General features: G+C 64.6%; 3 protein-coding genes across 12 annotated transcripts; 1 reads left to right on the forward strand and 2 right to left on the reverse strand.

Moving 5' to 3' along the window:
• The first annotated feature begins 92 nt into the window (after positions 1 to 92).
• Positions 93 to 2,500, forward strand: LOC141733373 (oxaloacetate tautomerase FAHD2B, mitochondrial-like). Of its 4 annotated transcripts, none has more exons than XM_074563664.1 (8): positions 93 to 168; positions 861 to 1,050; positions 1,129 to 1,345; positions 1,433 to 1,492; positions 1,569 to 1,731; positions 1,919 to 2,027; positions 2,126 to 2,213; positions 2,327 to 2,500. In XM_074563664.1, the coding sequence occupies exons 2-8, from the start codon at positions 866 to 868 to the stop codon at positions 2,387 to 2,389; spliced, it is 885 nt and encodes a 294-aa protein (XP_074419765.1). In that variant the 5' UTR covers positions 93 to 168; positions 861 to 865; the 3' UTR covers positions 2,390 to 2,500. The 4 variants fall into 4 exon arrangements, with proteins under 4 accessions (XP_074419765.1, XP_074419766.1, XP_074419767.1 ...); XM_074563665.1 differs by having other exon boundaries at positions 100 to 164; XM_074563666.1 differs by having other exon boundaries at positions 135 to 153; positions 859 to 1,050.
• LOC141733371 (glycerol-3-phosphate acyltransferase 2, mitochondrial-like) lies at positions 2,478 to 13,418 on the reverse strand. 7 transcript variants are annotated; one of them, XM_074563657.1, is made up of 22 exons: positions 11,545 to 11,572; positions 10,861 to 10,954; positions 9,567 to 9,680; positions 9,348 to 9,421; positions 8,022 to 8,132; positions 7,388 to 7,516; positions 6,305 to 6,404; positions 6,086 to 6,222; positions 5,869 to 5,968; positions 5,464 to 5,670; positions 5,256 to 5,366; positions 4,791 to 4,876; positions 4,583 to 4,701; positions 4,431 to 4,501; positions 4,076 to 4,340; positions 3,835 to 3,983; positions 3,652 to 3,729; positions 3,351 to 3,479; positions 3,153 to 3,273; positions 2,911 to 2,964; positions 2,731 to 2,786; positions 2,478 to 2,654 (listed from the first exon to the last, which is right to left on the reverse strand). In XM_074563657.1, exons 3-22 carry the CDS (start codon positions 9,678 to 9,680, stop codon positions 2,538 to 2,540), a joined length of 2,328 nt encoding a protein of 775 aa, XP_074419758.1. In that variant the 5' UTR covers positions 10,861 to 10,954; positions 11,545 to 11,572; the 3' UTR covers positions 2,478 to 2,537. The 7 variants fall into 7 exon arrangements, with proteins under 7 accessions (XP_074419758.1, XP_074419759.1, XP_074419760.1 ...); XM_074563658.1 differs by lacking the exon at positions 11,545 to 11,572 and adding an exon at positions 9,901 to 10,029 and having other exon boundaries at positions 10,861 to 10,948; XM_074563656.1 differs by lacking the exon at positions 11,545 to 11,572 and adding an exon at positions 9,901 to 10,029 and having other exon boundaries at positions 2,485 to 2,654; positions 3,135 to 3,273; positions 10,861 to 10,948.
• Positions 13,419 to 16,175: 2,757 nt separating this feature from the next.
• ADRA2B (adrenoceptor alpha 2B) lies at positions 16,176 to 17,665 on the reverse strand. Its single transcript, XM_074563662.1, has one exon. The coding sequence runs from the start codon at positions 17,532 to 17,534 to the stop codon at positions 16,398 to 16,400; it is 1,137 nt and encodes a 378-aa protein (XP_074419763.1). The 5' UTR covers positions 17,535 to 17,665; the 3' UTR covers positions 16,176 to 16,397.
• Positions 17,666 to 18,620: the final 955 nt, after the last annotated feature.

Consider the following 18,620-nt stretch of genomic DNA (forward strand, 5'->3'; position numbering starts at 1 on the left):
GGGGAAGGGGCGGCCGAGCGCCGCCGGCTCTCATTGGCTGCGCCGCCGGCGCGGTCCCGCCCCCTCCGCGCTCACATTGGCCGGCTCGGGGGGCGGGGCGGGGCCGCGGCGCGGGAGCTTCACGCGGGCGGCGCGGGGTCGGCGCGTGCCGAGAGGGGAGTGACGTAGGTGGGACCGGGATACTCCGACTCCCCCGGGACCGGGCACCGCGCGGTGGGGGGATCCCCGGGACCGGGGGGCGGATCGGGGGATCCCCTTGTATGTGGGGGGATCCCCGGGACCGGGACTGAGTGGGATCGGGGGGTGGGGGAGGGGGATCCCTGCGATCGGGAGGATCCCCTGGGAACGGGGGGGAGGGGGAATCCCTGGGATCGGGGCTGTGTGGGATCGGGGCGGGGGGAGGATTCCCTGGGTCTGGGGTTGTGAGTGCGGGGGGGGGGGCGGTCCCCTGGGATCGGGCTGAGCGGGATCAGGGCGAGTGGGATCCCAGGGACAGGAGTGTGGGACTGGGGGGGGGGAAACCCCCAGGGCTGGGGCCGTGCAGGACCACGGCAGGGAATCCTCCAGCGATCCCCCTGTGCAGGTGGGGGGATCGGGGGGGGGGGGGAGGGCGGGTTGGGAGGAATCCTCGGGTTGGGATTTGCTGCCGCACTAGGGATCTGCCCCCGTCGAGGGATCCACTGCCCCCTGTCCCCGCCCCACACTGGGATCTCCCCTCCTTCCAGGATCCCTCCTGCACCAAGATCTGCCCCTTCCCCTCCCTCCTCGCCCCCAGGGATCCACCCGCTGGGGGGCTCCAGTGCCCCGGGGGGGTGCCGGGATCCCCTGGGTGCCGGATCCCAAGGACCTGTGTTCCACAGGGGGGATGCGGCCAGCGGGGGCCCTGCGGCTGGTGCGGTTCCGGGGCCCCGGGGGGGCTGAGCCCCGGCTGGGGCTGGAGGAGGGTCCCGGGGGGGCCCTGCTGGACCTGAGCGCGGCCGAGCCGGGGCTGCCCCGCTCCACGCGCGCCCTCCTGGAGATGGGCCCCACGGCGCTGGCGGCCGCACAGAGGTGGGTGACACCGCGCTGGCGGCACTGGCGGCACCATCACCACCGCCGGCCCCGCCACCAATCCCCGTGACCCATCAGGGCGCTGGAGTCGGGGCGTCACCGGGTGCCGCGGGGGACGGTGCGGCTGCTGGCACCCGTGGGGGACCCGCAGAAGGTGATCGCCGTGGGGCTCAACTACCGCGACCACTGCCAGGAGCAGGGCGTCAGCGTCCCCAAGGAGCCCATCATTTTCAGCAAGTTCCCCAGCGCCATCATCGGCCCCTTCGATGACATCGTGCACCCCCAGGACAGCAGCGTGAGAATCACTGCCACCCCCGCTCTGTCCCCAGCCCACTCTGGAGGGTGCGGCCCCATTCCAGCACCCCCCTTTTCCCCCCCGCAGGAGGTGGACTGGGAGGTGGAGCTGGCTGCCATCATTGGGAAGGAGGGGCGGCACATCGAGGTAACCCCCCTGCCGTACCCCTCCTCTGCACCTGTCCCCTGCCCGGTTAAGCAGGTCCCCCTTGTCACCCCCCCAGGAGTCATCAGCGATGGACCACGTCGTGGGCTTCACAGTGGCCAACGACGTCAGTGCGCGGGACTGGCAGATGAGGAGAAACGGGAGGCAGTGGCTGCTAGGAAAAACCTTTGACACCTTCTGTCCCCTGGGGCCGGCTCTAGTCACTAAGGAGGCGGTGGCAGGTGAGGACGGGACAGGATGGGGATGGGACAGGAGCTATTTCCTGGCTAACACAGGAGGCAGCAGGCACCACGTTTGCCCAAAAGCACCCATGTTTGTCGCAACGGGGGTGTTTAGGGTGGCAGGGGTCCCACGGCACTGTCCCCATGTCCCCCCAATAGCGTGACATGTCCCCTCTGTCCCCACCAGATGTCCACAACCTGAGAATCCGCTGCAGTGTCAACGGGCAGCTGATGCAGGACAGCAACACCAGCCAGCTCGTCTTCAAGCTGCCCACGCTCATCGCCTGGGTCTCCCGGTAGGGGCCGGGAGCCGGGGGGGACACACACAGTGAGGGTGACACCGCTCCCCAGGGGACGGGGGGGGCCGCCCCTGACCCCTGCCCTCCCCCCCCAGGTTTGTCACGCTGGTCCCCGGGGACATCTTGCTGACAGGAACTCCTCCTGGAGTTGGGGTCTTTCGGAAACCCCCGGTGTTTCTTAAGGTGAGGGAAAAGCGGGGACACTCAAAATAAGGCGGAGGTGGCAGCGCAGGGACATAAAAGGGCAAGGGGACATAAAAGGGCAAGGCAGGCCAGTGTGTCCCTGCCCCTTGCAGAGAGGCGACGAGGTGCAGTGTGAGATTGAGGAGCTGGGCACCATCTGCAACAAGGTGGTGTGAAGACGGAGACGCCAAATCTCACCCCGATGCAACTGCCTTAACACCACCCCCCCCCCCGCCTCCCCCGGTCAATAAATGCACGAGGCGGGTCGGTACCTGCTCCCAGCTTTATCGGTGTCTCCCAGCTTTACCGGTACGGCACCGGCAGCTACGGCCAGGTGAACTGCTGGATGAAGGCCTCCAGCTTGCCCCGGCTGGCGCTGGACTGGAAGGGCTGGGCAAGGCGGAGCAGGGGGCCGGCGGGGGTCCACACCTCCTCCAGCACCTGGGGAGGGAGAGGGGCATCACCTGGGGGCCGGTTCGAGGGCTGAGGCGGGGTGGTAGAGTCCAGTCACGCTTACCCCCATCTCCTTGAAGGTCTGGAGGGAGCTAAGGGCCAGGCTCCTGTCCGGGTGCTCTGGAGGGAGAGAAATCCCCAAGGGTCACCGGCATCCCACCCCCCAGGCACCCCTGGCCTGGCTGTAGGGGGTGCTGACCCCAAAGCAGGAGGGACACCCCCTTTTTCCCCCAGCCTGACTCACCGAAAGCATTCTCCTCGCTCAGGAACTGCAGCAGCGCCTCAACGTAGGCTGGCTCTGGGGTGGGGGACAGAGAGGGGGGGTCAGACCCCAGCTCCCGGCAGGGCACAGCCCCTCTCCAGTCCCGGTGCAGAGCCAGAACCGCACGGGAGCTTTGGCTGTGCCTCAGTTTCCCCAAAAGCCAAACCAAGGGAGGGGCTAGTGTGGGTGGAGAAACGGTTGCCCACCCTGTGGGGGGGTCCTACCGGGCTGGGGCCAGCTGGGTCCGTCCAGGAAAGCCACGGCTCTGGCGTAGGTCCTCAGCACGGGGCACAGGAGCCGGCAGAGGAAGAGGAGGAGGCCAGGAGAGCCCTGGGGCTCACTGAGCTGGAGGGGGGAAGCCCGAGATTGGGGAAGTTGACCTCACCCTGCCAGAGCGGCAGTGGGGGGGACACCCCCGGTACCTTGAAGCAGCGCTTAGGGACCTCGTCCTGGCTGTCACTGTCGCTGTCGGTGAAGTCCATCCCTGCCCAGGGCCACCGACTGCGGAAGGGCCACGGGGCCAAGTCGCAGACCCAGCGCTCGCTCTCCGGCTGCGGGGACAAGCTGGGTGCCACCTCACCTTTGACGCCACCCCACCGGCATCCCGTCCCCCCCCACAGGGACGCTGGTCCCACATCCCCTTCCTGGCCAGGAAGGGAGGGTGCAGCGAGGGCTGGGCTGCCTGTCCCCAGGGTGGGAAGGGGGACCTGGGGGGGCACCCACCTCTTCAGCCTCCAGCAGCCCACAGAGGAGCAGCTTGTCCACGATGTCCTGGCTCAGGCAGTCCAGGGGCTGGCAGGGCTGGGGGAGAGGAGGAAAGGGGCTGGACTCTCCCCTGCCAGGCAGGCAGCGGTGACAGGCCACTTCCACGTGATGGCAGTGCCACCCCGCGCCGCCAGCCCCTACCTGGAGCCCCAGGAGATTTAGGGGCAGCAGCAGGAGCAGCTCCAGGGTCTTGCGGTGCAGCTCGTCCTGGCTGAACACGATGCTGGAGGGCCTGACGGTCACCCCCAGGAAGGGCAGCATCTCCATCAGCAAGGCATGGATGGCGCAGGCTGCCAGGAAAGTGGCGTCACCAATTCCCCCCCCCGTGTCACCGATCCCTGCTGTCACGGATCCACCCCCCCCTCCACGCCTCACTCCTCACCTCCCACTGCCTCGCTGGCGAAGACGGGCAGGACGGCAGCGCTGTGGCGGCCCAGCTCCCTCAGGGCCACCGCTGAGGCCTCGGGGACCACCAGGACATCACCGATGGGGGCGAGGTGGTAGAGGGTGAGCCGGGCTCGGAGCAGGGTGAGGCTGTGCTGCACCAGGGCACGCAGCTGCCCCGAGAAGCCCACGTCGCGCTGGCGCAGCAGGATCTCCTCCAGCAGCCAGGCGAAGTCCTGCATCAGCCGGGAGAGGAAAACGCCCTGGAGGAAGAGGAGGATGAGCTGGTCCCTTGAGCGGCTCTAGAAATCTTGCTCCAAAGGAAGAGAAACCCGGACACCTCCTCGTCTCACCTCTCGGTGCTTGTGCAACAGCAGCGCAGCCGTGATCCCCACGGCCATGATGGCAGAGCAGGCAACGCCATCTGCGAGGTGGGGGAGAGGCGCTTGTTAGCCATTGGGCTATGAGCCCCCCCCCAACCCCGAGCCCAATGGGACCCCCTCACCGCTCAGGGAGTGCAGGCCCAGCTTGGTCACCAATATTTCCTCTTCTACCCCTAAACCGGCGGCCGTCGCGGGGCCGGGATTCCAAACCTCTGTCACCTTGGCATCCAGCTGGCTGGGGCTGGAGAAAATGGAGCGAGGGGTGAGAAAGCGGGGCCGGGCGCAGGTGTGGGGGGTGAGATGCTGCCCCGATGCCTGGTGCCTGCTTACCACGTGCCGAGGATGGTGGGCAGCAGCAGTTCCTCCAGCCACTTCCCCCTGCAGCTCTGTCCAACGAGGTTTTTGGCCGCAAACTCCTGGGAAGGAGGCCAAATCCAGCCTGTTGGTGCTCACAGCCCTCGGCCCCAATGAGCTGACTTCATCCCTTGGCTCCCCAGGGCCCACGAGCACTGCCCTGTTGCCCCCCCAGCGTCCCCGGTGCTGGGCTCACCGGATGCCCTTGGACAACACCAGATCCCCCGGAGAACACCGTATCCAGCCCAAGCCCATCCATCCACCCCGCAGGGGGCTGCACAGCCACCATCATGGCAATAAACCTTCACTGGATCCCCTGGACAACACCAGATCCACCCCGAATCCCTCCATCCACCCCACAGGGGTTTGCACACCAATCGTTGCGGCAATAAACCCTCCGGGGCCGGCCAGGATCCCCAGCTGCCAGCCCTGCTGCCGTACCTGCAAGGAGAAGGGCTGGGCGAAGTCCACCCGGGCGCAGCCACGGTTCCGGCGCAGGGCCCCACACGTTGCCCAGAGGCAAGCGCCGAGGCCGAGGGGTTGCACGCCGCGCTGGGAGTAGAGGGGACCAGAGTGTTAGTGGGATGACGGAGGCGAGGGCCGCTCCCCGGGGACGCACCCGGCGATTCGGGTGGGCAAAACCTCTCACCGCTCCCTCCTGCTGCGAACCGCCGGGGATCACGTCATAGGCAATGCCCACAGGGACCAGGAGGACGTCGGGGACGGCGCCATCCCGCACGGCTCGGTACACCATGGCCAGCCACTGCTGGGCAGGGGCAGAGAGGCGCAGGGCAATCGGGGGCTCCTCCAGAAAGATGAGCAGAGGCTGGCGGCTCCTCAGCACCTCCTCCACATACTGGGGGGGAGACAGGGTGAGGCTGGGGGGCACCGTCAGCATCCCAGAGATGCACGGGAGCTGCCGGCACCCATCGCACAGCCGCATGCCTCGGCCAGCCTGCAGTTGAGACACCCCTAAACACCTTTACCAGGTGCTTTTGGAGCTTGGGCGGGGGGAGGACGTTTCATCCCTCCCGACACCTCGGGCAGGACGTACCGTGGCCAGGACAGCCCCCAGGAGCCCTTCCTCCTGGTCACTCGGCGCCTGCTCCATCCTTGAAGGCAGGAAAATTGCTCCCAGGCGGGTGAGCAAGGCTCTGCGGGGGAAAGAAGCCACCAGGGGCACCCAGCTTGCATGGGGCCGGGTCCCCCCAGCTCCCCCCCATAGCTGCGGGGCTTTGCGAGTGCCCCACACTGGTGTCCCCATGCCTTACCGGAGGCGAGGGCTGCAGGCTTGGCTGCCCACCGTCACCCTGGGCGCCCCCAGCCCCTGGGAGAAGAGGAGGAAGGACAGGAGCAGCCCATCCAGCTGGGATTTGTGGGTGGAGAGGAAAACCAGCGGCACGTTGGACTGCAAGGAAGGCGGCCAGGGCTCAGCACCCGGCGTGCCGGCGGCGAGGCGCGGGGCGAGAGCGGCTGGCTGGACTCCCTACCGTCCTGGCGGCCCTCAGCACCATCTCCAGCTGCCCTCGGTGGAGCTGCACGCCGAGGAAGAGGCGGTTCAGGAGCTTGAGCAGAGCCCAGTTGCACAGCCTGCAGGAAAATGAGCAAGTGAGCAATTCCGCAGGGGCCGGGGCTACCCCCAGACCCCCCCCAGACCTCATCCAGGCCACCTGCTCTGCCTCAGTTTCCCCCACCCAGGCAGAAACGTGGGTTGCATGAGACAGCTCGACTCGAAATGTCACTTCTCAGCTCCCGTAAAGCAAATAAACAGCTTTATAATAAATTAAGTTAAAACATTAAAGGCTGGATGTGACAAGACCACCCCCTTCTCCCCCTAGCAACAAAAGCTGAAGTCAATTACCCCTCCATCTCCCCGTCCTCCCGCACGCTGTTTACGAGAAGGATCCGAACGCTTTTATCCCCTGGATAATTTCTTCCCTTTAAATACTTCAGACTGCTCAGAGGGTTCTTTTATTACAGCTCAATCAGACAAGCAATTAGGCTACAATGCAACCTTTAATTGCCAATTTCTCAATGACAGGAGGAAAAAAGAAAAGAGGAGAGAGAAAGGAAAAGTTCCCTTTTGCTTTGCTTTGATTTCCATCCTCCCAATGGTTTGGTTTTTTGTTTGGTTGGTTGGTTGGTTTTCCCCCCCCCTTCTCTCCCTTCTCCACTCCAGTGTCAGATTCCAGCTCCCTGGAAGGAACTGGGGGAAATATCCCCAGGGAGCTGTGCGGGACCCCACGGCCCTGCCCTGCCGTGTAGCCCTGGGCTCTCCGCACGCGTGTCCCCCGAAGGATCCATGTGCATCCCTCAAAGGATCCCCACGCATCCCCAAAACGATCCAGCTGCATCTCCCCGAAAGGATGGCGCATGGGATCCAGGCACAGAACCACAGCTCAAAGCCCATCCGAAGGGGCTTAATACACAAATTGAGAGTGGGAGAGACCTGGAGTGGAGGAGAGGGACTGGGAATGCCCCAGCCAGGAACTGGGATCCCTCCAAGAGGAGGTGGGAGGTGCTCGTGAAGGGGAATCTGCACCCACAACCCTCCCCGGGGAGGGAGCGCAGACCTCAGCATGAGGAGGGAGAGCGGGGCCTGGATTTCAGCCAGGATCTCGAGTATTTTCTCCTTCCACCGCCGGTGGGATGGGCCATCCCCTCTCGAGCCACGGGACCGGCCGGTAGCAACGTCCCGTACCCTGGGAAAAGGGGGTGGAGAGGAGGAGGGAAGCACGAGGCAGAGTGAGGGATTAAAAAGCATTCTGCATTACAGTAATTACAGTGTACTGTCTGCCAGCCTCCTGCTGCGTAATTAGCGATGACGAGAAGTTAGGTGACAGTTGCCTGACAAGGCCACGTCACCCGGGACGGGACAAGATCGGGAGAGCCTCGGCAGTGTCTTGGGGCAGAGCCCGGAGACAGGAGAGCCGGTTCCCCACCAAGCCGGGGCATCAGCCCCTTTTTGGGGGTGCTGAGCCCGGGAGGGGGCAGCTGCAAAGCCCCTTCCTGGGGATGAGTTTTTGGGAAGGGCGCAGCAGCAAGGCGGAGCTGGCACATTTCCCTTCCGCCGGGCGCAAGACGAGTGCATCCCTCGCTCCAGCAACCGAACGGGATCCCGCAGGATCGGGGAACGATGCTGTTGGACCCGGGTCCTTCCTGGAGTGAAGGTGACCCCAGAGAGCCCCTCCGGCTGCTCCCACCTACCTCCTGCTGCAGCAGATCCTGGCCGGGAGGTCTCTGGGGGTGTCCGCAGGAACTTTCCAGTCCCAGACAGCGAGGAAACCACAGACCCTTCGGACCAGCCAGCCCCGGTACCTGGGCAGGGAGACAGACAGCCACGTCCCGGTGGTTAGAGGCTCTTCCAGGGCGCCCGGCCTCCCTCAGACTGGGCCTTTGCCAGAATTTGAGATTTTTTTTCTCCCCATTTTACAGCTGGGAAAACGGAGGCAGCAGCAGAGTGATGCTCCAGGCCACCTTGGTCCTTGCAGTGCTGTCCCAAGGAAACCTGCAATCACTAGAGACACGCAGGGGATGCTGCAGAGGTCCCAAACTGGGGAATTTTCCAAATCTGCCCCCAAATCAGAGCTAGGCAGCACCAAAAAGGGGCGCAAGCGAGGTTTTAGGTATCGCAGAGTGTGTGGCGACGCAGCGAAAGGGCTGCGGATGGCTGGAGAGGGACACGGGAGCTTCAGACCCTTTGTCTTTCCACTCCTGATCTCAGACACCCATCACCGGGCTCTTTCTACCCGTTCCGCAACTCCCGAGTCGCTGCAAGTGGAGATGAATTATTCAAACAGTTTGAAAGCTGGAGCTGGGATATTTCAAGCTGAATGGAGTATAATGACCCGATTTGGAAAAATACAGTGCAAAATTGCTAAGCCACCAGGGACGGCTCTGAAAAGGGGAGAGGAACCGACGGAGTCCAGCACCTCTGGAACAAAAAAAAAAATACATCGGGCGTTTGGCAAGGAAACAGCTGCCGGGCTCCATGTCAGCTCCTGGGCCGGGGGAAAGGCTGGTGGACACCAGCTGAGGTCTGGTGTTGGGGCCCATGGGGAGGAGGAAGAGCAGGAGGGGTCAGGGACGAGGCCACTTCGCCTTTCCCCGGGGGCTCCGAGGGCTGCGTGCGTGAGCTTGTCCTTGTGCGGAAGCCAGGGCAGAGAACGAAAACACCCCCCAGCCCCCCCGGCGAGCTCTTCCCAACGGCATCAAGCCCTGCTTAAAAAAAGAAACAACCCCAAATCCTCAACTCTGACTTCTCCTCCCAGCCCGAGCGTGACAGTAACCAAGGAACAGACCGAGCCCTCACCCCTCTGCTGTTATTAATGCTCTGCACTTGGAGATGCAGCTTCCAGCATTAATTAATGTAATTTCTTTTTGGACTAATTAGGGAGCAAGGTTGATGGAGAGGTGTCCCCACACTCCTGCGCAGCAGGGGAAAGGGATTTCCATGGGGATTTGGACAAAAACCTGGGGAAAAAAAAGTGGTTTGCCCAGCGTTCCCCGGCACAGAGCTCGTCCCGTCCTCACCGTGTGTCCTCCTCCGTCACCCGGATGGCGTCGCGGAAGCCGAGAGAGGAGAGATGCTTGTGGTAGAATCCATCCTGGAAGGAAAAAGCCTTTGAACAAGGGGGGAAGGCTTCAGCTGCGCCTGCCTCGCTCCAGCCCCCAGCCCTCTTCCCAGGCACACGAGACCCTTCGGATGGGGCTCGTCCCCTTCGCCAGCACCCAGGGACCCCACGCTCTTACCCAGCTCTTCGGGGTGCAGGTCTGGCAGCAACGCCCCAAGAGCGGACGGTACTTGCCCAGAAAAGGGATGAAAACTTCCAGTTTCTGCCCCGAATCGCAGACCCAGTTTTTCATCTGAGGAAGGAAGGACAGACAGGGGGAGGGAGGGATGGCACAAACCCTGCTCGCCCCGGAGACACCAAATGTCGGTGAATGCTCCCCAAAACACACTCGCGCTGCAGGGAGAAGTCCCGTTACTGGGGAGAAATAAAGAAAATTTGCCTGGGATGGAAGGGGCTGCCGCCAAGGGGAGACTCCAGATGGTTCCCCCCTCCCTGGCCGAGGAGTCACCTACGTTTGGGTCACCGGAGGAGCGTGGTGACGCGGGTCCGGTGGGATCAGCACCCCAGGGGGGCTTGGGCACGGCATTCGGTGCAGGGATGAGCCCTTGGGGATGCGTCCGGGACAAGCCCCTGGAGCTCAGCTGCAGGGACATGGGCAAGAGGGGGTCAGCAAGAGGCAGGGAGACCCCGCACCCCCATCCCCATAACCAGAGCTGCCGGCAACGGGGCGACGCAGGACAGGAGCCGCAGGGTGCTGGAGGAGGGGTGGGCACCCCTCTCTCCACTTTGCAGGGAAGGGACCTGCTCCTTGGTGGGGAAATGGATGGTTTACAGCGCAAAGAGAGGGGAAAAAAAAAATAAAATAAAACACCAACCCAGCAACCAACGCGCCAAAAACCCTGGGGGAAAGAATTTGTTCTTCGTAATCGAGCTCCAGTGCTGCTACAATTGACTTTTCCCTCCCACATCCTCCTCCCCCTGGCACGGAGATGCCAATCTGCACCCAAAACCCCCCAACCACCGGGATCCTGACCCCCGGCCGGCCCCAGCCCCCCCGCACCAGCCCGGGGACACCCACAGGAGAGGGGCTGCTTCTACCAGAGACACCCCCCCCCCCCGCCCCCGCAAGGTGTTCGGGGCTTTTAAATCATGTCTAGTCATCACGGGGTGGTTTTAAGGAATTTTAAGGAATTTTTATTCCCCAAAAAATAGAGAGGAGGGAGGAGAACAAAAAGAATTTGTTTTTAAAAATGTTGCGGGGGTGTGGGGGGGATGGGGGTAAAGAAAAGCAAGGCTGGAGGGAAGGAAGCCCCAGCGAGGTTTGGGACGTGTTGGGAAACCCTCCCCAGGGCGAAGCTGTGGCCGCAGTTACCGGGGGGTGCTCGTGGCATGGGGGACAGGGGCGTCCCCCCCTTGTCTGGGGGTGGCAGCATCCCCTCGGTGCCTGTCCTTGTCCCCAGGGGGTCACCTACCTCTGAAGGGGTGGCGCTGGGGACCCCGGCGTGGGGTCGGGGTGGGGGGAACGTCCCCAAACCAGGGAGAAGAGGAGCTGGGTGCTCAAGGGTCCTGGGGGGAGGGGGGGGGAGAGAAGAAAAAAAAGACAGAAATGGGCAGAAAGGCTTATTTTGGAAGGCTTGGATTGCTCAGAGGGGGGCTGCTGGCAGGGGACACCCTCCGTGGGCCCCACAATGTCCCGTAGAGCTTCGGGGTGGAGGGGTGGTGTGTAACAAAACCCACACACGCCATAGGGCCTGGGGGGGGGGGCAGCTCACCCAACATGGGCCCCACACACCCCATAGGGCCTTGTGAGGGGGCTAACACACCCTCCCCCCCCCCCCCCAGGCCCCACACGGCCCGGGGTGGGGGGTAACAGGCCCCACCGCCCCAGAGGGGCTCGGGGTGGGGGAGGACAGCAGCACCCACATGGGCCCCACACACCCCATAGGGCCCGGGGGGAGGTTGCACATCCCACCCCACAGCCCCTGTAGAGCCCCGGGGGGGGGGGGGAAGGGCAACACGCCCCACATGGGCCCCGCACACGCCGCAGGTGAGGGCGGTAACACCCGCCCCGGCCCCACACGGCCCGGGCTGGGGGGTAACAGGCCCCACCGCCCCACGGGGCCTGCGGGTCCCCCCCGCCCCGGCCCCGCTCTCACCCGCCGCAGGCCCGGCCGCGCCGCCCGCTCCGCCCCCGGCCCAGGGGCGGCCCGGCCCAGCCCAGCCCAGCCCAGCCCGGGCATGGCCGCCCCCCCGGCCCTGCCCCCCACCCCTGTCGCTCCCCGGGTCCCCCATGGCGGTGCCCCACACCCCCGGGGACACCGGCGGCAGCCCCACCGCGGGATCCCGGCCCAGGCCCCTGACACGCTCAGGGCGCTCAGCCCCGGGAACACCATGGGGTCCCACCGCAGTCCCCCGGGGACACCAGCCCCCCATCCTTGGTCCCCGTTCCAAGCCCCTTTGCCCTCGGGGACATAAGTCCACAGGGTCCTACCCGCCCTCCCCCCCCCCCCCCACGTCCCCGCCACCTTTGGGGACGGCAGCCCCAGCCCAAGACCCCGTCACCCTCAGGGACATCAGCCCCCCCATGCCTGGTCCCCATCACCCGAAGGAACATCAGCCCCAGCCCCACCACAGGATCCCGTCCCAGGTCCCCAGCACCCCTAGGAACACCAGCCCCTCATCCCTGCTCCCTATCCCAAGCCCCATCGCCCCCAGGAACACCAACCCCAGCCCCACCGTGGTGTCCTACCCCCAAACCAGGTCCCCAACACCCCCAGGGACATCAGGCCCCTGTACCTGGTCCCCCCGGCCCCATCCCCACTGTGGGATCCCATTCCATGTCCCCATCAGCCCCCCCATCCTTGGTCTCGATCACCAGCCCAGGTCCCCGTCAGCTCTGGGGACATCAGCCCCAGCTCCATGATGGGGTCCCAGCCTCTCCCCAGGTCCTCATCACCCTTGGGGCCATCTCTCTCAGCACCATCACAGGGTCCCAGGTCCTGGTCACTCTTGGTGACATTAATCCCATGCCAGGTCCTCAACACCCCCAGCACCATCAGCTCCCCATCCCTGGTCCCTATCCCAGAATCGCAGAGTGGCAGGGGTCAGAAGGGACCTCCGGAGATCACCCAGTCCAACCCCCTGCCAGAGCAGGGTCACCCAGAGCAGGTGGCACAGGGACGCCTCCAGGTGGGTTTGGGATGTCTCCAGAGACGGAGACTCCCCCACCTCTCTGGGCAGCCTGTGCCAGGGCTTTACCACCCTCACAGCAAAGAAGTTCCTCCTCGTCTTGAGATGGAACTTCCCATGGTCAAGTTTGTGCCCGTTACCCCTTGTCCTGTCCCTGGGCACCACTGAGAAGACCCTGGCCCCATCCTCCTGACACCCCCCCTTGAAGTATTTATAAGTGTTGATAAGGTCCCTCCCCAGCCGTCTTTTTTCCAGACTAAAAAGACCCAAATCCCTCAGCTTTTCCTCATCAGAGAGATGTTCCAGTCCCCTCATCCTCTTGGTGGCCCTTTGCTGTCCCCTCCCCAGCAGTTCCCTGTCCCTCTGGAACCGGGGAGCCCAGAACTGGACACAGTTCTCCATCCCACAGTTCTTCGCCATCCCGGGTCCCCACCACCCCCAAAGACACCAGCCCCACCCCGTTCCTGGTCCCCATCTCAGGTCTCCACGGTCCCCAGGGCCATCAGCCTCCATCCCTTGTCCCCATCAGCCTCCATCCCTTGTCCCCATCATCCCAAAGAACATCAGCCCCACCACGGTGTCCTACCGCCATCCTTGGTCCCCCCAGGGCCACCAGCCTCCACCCCAGGTCCCTACCGCCCCCGTCCCCCATCATCCCAAGGAACACCAGCCCCACCAGCGTCCCACCACCGCCCCAGTCCCTACCCTTCGTCCCCGTCCCTGTCACCCTCAGAGCCACCTCCCCCCCCCAGCCCCAGACCTCAAAAAACTCCAGGACACAGCAAGGAACCGAGGGAGCCCAAATGGGATGAATCTGCCTGAAAACACCCCAAAAAAGGCAACGTTTTTCACCTGCCAGGGCTGACACTTTCCCTCCCCCTTTAATCTGCCTTTAAGTGCAGCTGAGAGCTTTTATCCCTTAATCGTCCTCCGGCAGGGAAATAATAAGGGGGGGGAAAAAAAAAAAAAAAGAAAAGAAAAGACAAGAAAAAAGGTGGGGGGGGAAGATGAGAAAAAAAGGAAAAACGTAAGAAAAAAAAGAAAAAAAAACTTATTTACTGGGAAGGGAAGAGGAGGGAGAGGGGGGAAGGCTGCTGAGGTACTGGTGGGGCTTGGGGAGATTGTAGGGGGGGAGAAATGTGGGCAGGGGGGCTTTTTGGCCGGATCCTGCCGGCCCCGAGCCCGTCTTCGCCGAAAACGGGCCCCTTCGCAATTTTTCTGGCTTTTTCTCCCTTTTTTTCCTGTTTTTTTTTTTTTTCTGGCTTTCTGGGGGACCCCCAGTCACAGCGAAGCGTCTTCACGCCGCACCACCCAGAGACCCTCTGCAACGGCACCGAAAAGGGAAGACCTGGCCCATTTTTTTTGTTGGTTTTTTTTTTTTTTAATTTTAAATTTTGAAATGTTTTAAGCGTAAACGGGCTGCCGCCGTGGCTATGGTTACCGCGTCTTCCCTTCCCCAGCTTTTATTGCTCTGCCGTTAAACCCAAATACAAATAAAAAGCTTTCGCGGCTGCTCCCAGCGCCTTATTTTTAAATATTTGAATGGGAATGTGCATTTTTCCCCTGTCAAGAAATAATTCCTTCCCCCCCTCCCTCCCCCGCCCCGCCGCCACCTTCACGCCTGACGTTCCTCCGCCAGCGAAAGTGGCCAAATTTTGTCAAAACCCTAAAAATAAAATAAAAGATCGCGGGAAGGGATCGTCCCGGGCACCGACGCTGAGGTTTTGGGCAAGTCTATTGTATTATTATGATATTTTATCACATAATTAACCAGTATTAATTAAAAGCCCCGCACCAGGGGCAAGCCCTGGCAGAAGTAGGCTGAGCCCTGGCAAGAACTCATCACACCTCGCCACGTCGGCTGAAAACCAGACCTCGGCAATTAATAGTTTGTCTTAATTAACCCCTCCCTGCCGACGCTTCCCCAGCACTGAGGGGATGGCAATTGTCCTGGGGGGCGACAATGGGGGTGGGGTGGGGGTGGGGGTGGGGGTGGTGTTGGATTAAGATACCACCATGGCAACCCGCGGGCTGTTTTGGGGGGATCAGTGGGGGGAGAGGGTCGGGGGGGCAGAGCCGGCAGTGCTGGAGGGTTGGGGGGGGGTCGCGGGTCCTGCTGGGGACAGGCCCCATGGGACCATGGTTGGACACCTGTGGGACTTTACACAGACCCACGGGACCATGTCCAGCCCCATAGAACCATTCCCAGCCCCACATGACCGTGCTCAGACCCCCAGCCCCATGCCCAGCCCCACAGGACAGCCCAGCCTCATAGGACCATGCTCAGCCCCACAGGGCCACATCCAGCCCCACAAGACCATGCCCAGACCCACAGGACCGTGCCCAGACCCACACCCCCACACCCAATGAGACCCCACCGGCCCCACACCTCCCCCCACGCCGTGGGGTGCGAAGCAGCCGACGCGGGCGCAGCCGTGGGGCAGAGGAGCCGCTACGGGACGCGGTGCCGGGGGTCAGGAGCGGGTCTGGCCGCCGGGGGCCGGGCTGGCGGGGGGCCATAGGCTCGGCGTGCACAGCCCCACGGCCCCGGCCCCGTTCGCACGACCTCTCCCACCCCCAGCATCCTCCCAGCGGCCGCTGGCCCCGCCGGGCTGGGAACGGGCTGCCCGAGGGCTCGGCCGGCGGCGGGGGACGGGGTGAAGTCCCACCGTGGGGTGAGGAGATGGGGCCACTGCAGAGGGGCGACGTCCCCCCGGCGCCGGGGGGCACCGGTGATGGGGATGGGGCACCAGCGTGAGGCGTAGTGCACCGGTGTGGGGCACTGTGTGCTGGCGTGGGGCACCATATACTGGTGTGGGGCACCATGCACCATCATGTGTCCCGAGGCACCAGTGTGGGTCACGATACCCCGGTGCAGGTCGCTGCACGCCGTGGATCAGGGTACAGCAGGGTGAGTCACAACACACCTCTGTGGGTCACAACGGGCTGTCGTGAGTCACAGCACAGCAGCGTGGGTCGCGATACCCTGCTGTGGGTCTGGGGCGCGATACGCCGTCATACAGCAGCGTGGGTCACGATGCACCGCTGCGACCCACGGTTACACCCGGCCGGGTCGTGATACCGTGGTGTGGGTCACGTTGGTGTGGGTCACAGGCCACAACCCGCCCCCCCCGCAGCCCCCGACACGCATCGCCCTCACCCCGGCTGGGCAGCACAACCCTATACGAGACACCCGCGAACCCCCACCCCAGCGGGGGCCCCCGGAGGCCGCACTCTGTCCCTGTCCCCCCGCGGGGGTGAACGTCCCCAGGGCCGGTGGTGGCAGCTGCAGAGATTTATACTTTGGGGATTTTTTGTATTATTTTTTTTTTCCCTTGAATTATCATTATTTCTTCCTTCCCGGGCGCTGCCATAAATAACCGCCCCCCCCCCCCCCCCCCCCACCAGACATCGTGTTCCTGCTCCGCCAGCAAACATTCCTCCCGCTGCCGGCCGTCATGGGCCACTGCCCCTGTCCCCAACAGTCCCCTGGGACCGCGGGGGGGACACAAACACCCCTCAGCCCGCCCCCCCCCCCCTTGATAAAAAATAACGTTTTTTTCTTATTACAAAATATCTTTTATTGTTAAAAGGCCGCGGCGCCGCTTTGGATGTGGGGGCGGCTGCCGGGATGCCACCGGGCTTGGGGACAGGGGTGGTGGCACGTGCCCCCTGCCCCCCCCCCCAGCCATCCCCGTGGGAAATGCGGGGAGAGAAGGGGACAGGGGACCCCATCGTCACTTTGGGGGCACCCAAACCCCGGGGGTGCTGTGGGCAGCGAGTGCGACCAGGGGAGGAGGAAGATGGGGGTCAGAGCCCCTCACCAGGGCGTCGGGGCGCGGCGGCGGCAGAGGAGGCGGCGGAAGGCCCTGCGGAAGTCCTGGTTGAAGACGGTGTAGATGACGGGGTTGAGGGAGCTGTTGCAGTACCCGATCCAGAAGAAGAACTGGAAGACGCCATCGGGGACCTTGCAGCGGTGGGGACAGAGCGCGCCCAGGCTGTAGAGGAAGAAGAAGGGGAACCAGCAGAGGACGAAGACGCCGATGACCACGGCCAAGACGAAGGTGAACCGTTTCTCCCGGTTGAGCTGAGTCTTCCTTCGCCACGGGTTCAGCGCCGGCGGCCCACGGGCCAGCACCACCCGCCCCGTCCCGGTGGCCAAGGTGTCCCTGGGGCGATCCCCGGCCGGCGGGGACGTCCCTGCCCGGGGGCTGGGGGACGCCGGGAGCTCCTCGGGGCTGAGCAGCGAGGTCCTGTCGGCTGGCGGGCAGGGCCCCGGGGGGTCCCTGGCGGTCAGGGGGGTGACGTTGGGTGGCCCCGAGCCCGGTTTGGTGTCAGCGGGGCGGGAGCGGCGCTTGGCGATCAGGTAGATGCGCAGGTAGACGAGGATCATGATGAGACACGGGGCAAAGAAGGAGCCGACGCTGGAGGAGAGGACGTACCAGGCCTCCTCGTTGAGCTTGCACTGCGGCCGCCCCCCCGCCGCCGCCTTCTTCTCCCCCTTGTAGATCAAGGGCGGGAGGGAGATGATGGCCGCGATGGTCCAGACGATGAAGATGCTGCACTTGATGCGCCGCGGCGTCCGCTTGGCGTTGTACTCGATGGCACGGGTGACTGACCAGTACCGGTCCAGGCTGATGGCGCAGAGGTGGACGATGGAGGAGGTGCAGAAGAGTACGTCCAAAGCCAGGTAGATCTCACACCACGTCTTCTCAAAGTACCAGTAGCCCAGCAGCTCGTTGGCCAAGGAGAAGGGGATGATGAGGGTGGCCACCAAAATGTCGGCGGCCGCCAGCGACACCAGGAAGAGGTTCTGGGGGGCCCGCAGCGAGCGGCTGCTCAGCACGGCCATGATCACCAGCACGTTGCCCGCGATGGTGAAGAGCACCAGGAAGGTGATGGCGGCGGCGATGGCGGCGGTGGCCTGCACCGAGTACCCGCCCTGGGGGCCCGCCATGGGTCCGGCCGCCGGCGCTCAGCGCTGCCCGGGGCTGCGGGGGGACGAGGCCGCGGGGTGCTGGGGGACGACGGTGTCCCCTCCCATGCTGCCTGCCCTGCCTGCGCCCTGCCTGCGCCCTGCCCCGCCGTCCCCGCTCCCGCTGCCCCCTTCCCGTCGGTGCCCGGTGCCCGCCGCCCCCTTCCCGTCCCTGCCGGTGCCCGGTGTCCGTCGGTGCCGCCGGTCTCTGCGCTGCCGGGCGCCGCCTCCGCGGGGTTTTAAGCGGACGCGGGGGGTGTTGGGGGGGGGCTGAGCCACCGCCCCCGGGGCGGAACCGGGCGGCACCGTTGGGGGGGGGGGGGAACGGGCGGCGACGGGCTCCCCTCCGAGCTCCCCTGCCTCCCCGCCGCGGCTCCCGGCCCCGCATCCCCTCCCCGCTCCCCAAATCCCTCCCCGGCACCTCCATCCTCCCCCGGCACTCACATCCCCCCCCGACCCCCGCATCCCCTCCCCGCTCCCCACGTTCCCTTTCCTGGCACCCGCATCCCGCCCTCCCTGCGACCCCCCCCCCGGCTACTTCCCCCGCACCCACCTCCCTCCCTGGTACCTGCATCCCTCTGCCGGCACCGACATCCCCCCCCCAGCACCCGCATCCCCCCTGCTCCTCTGGCACCCGCGTCCCTTCCCCAGCACCTCTGTTTCCCCCCGGCCCCCCCATCCCTCCCTGGTATCCGCGTCCCTTCCCCGGCACCCGCATCCTCCCCGACCTCCACATCCCTCCCTGGTACCTGCATCCCCTCCCCAGCACCCACCTCCCTCCCTCCCTCCCTGGGACCCCCCTTCCCTCCCTGGGACCCACATCCGCCTCTGGTTCGGGTGCCCCTGCCCTGGCACCTCCATCCCCTCTCCAGCACCCACATCCCCCCAGATCTCCACGTCCCTCCCCGTGTCCTCCCTGGCACCCCCATCCCTCCCTCCCTCCCTCAGCACCCCCATCCTTCCCAGTACTCACATCCCTACCCTGCACCCCCATCCCTCCCAGCACCCACATCCCCCCCACAGTACCCGTGTCCCCCCCAGCACCTCATCCCTCCCCAGATCCCCGGC

Source organism: Larus michahellis, chromosome 20, assembly GCF_964199755.1.
Source record: "Larus michahellis chromosome 20, bLarMic1.1, whole genome shotgun sequence".
Classification (NCBI taxonomy): Eukaryota; Metazoa; Chordata; class Aves; order Charadriiformes; family Laridae; genus Larus; species Larus michahellis.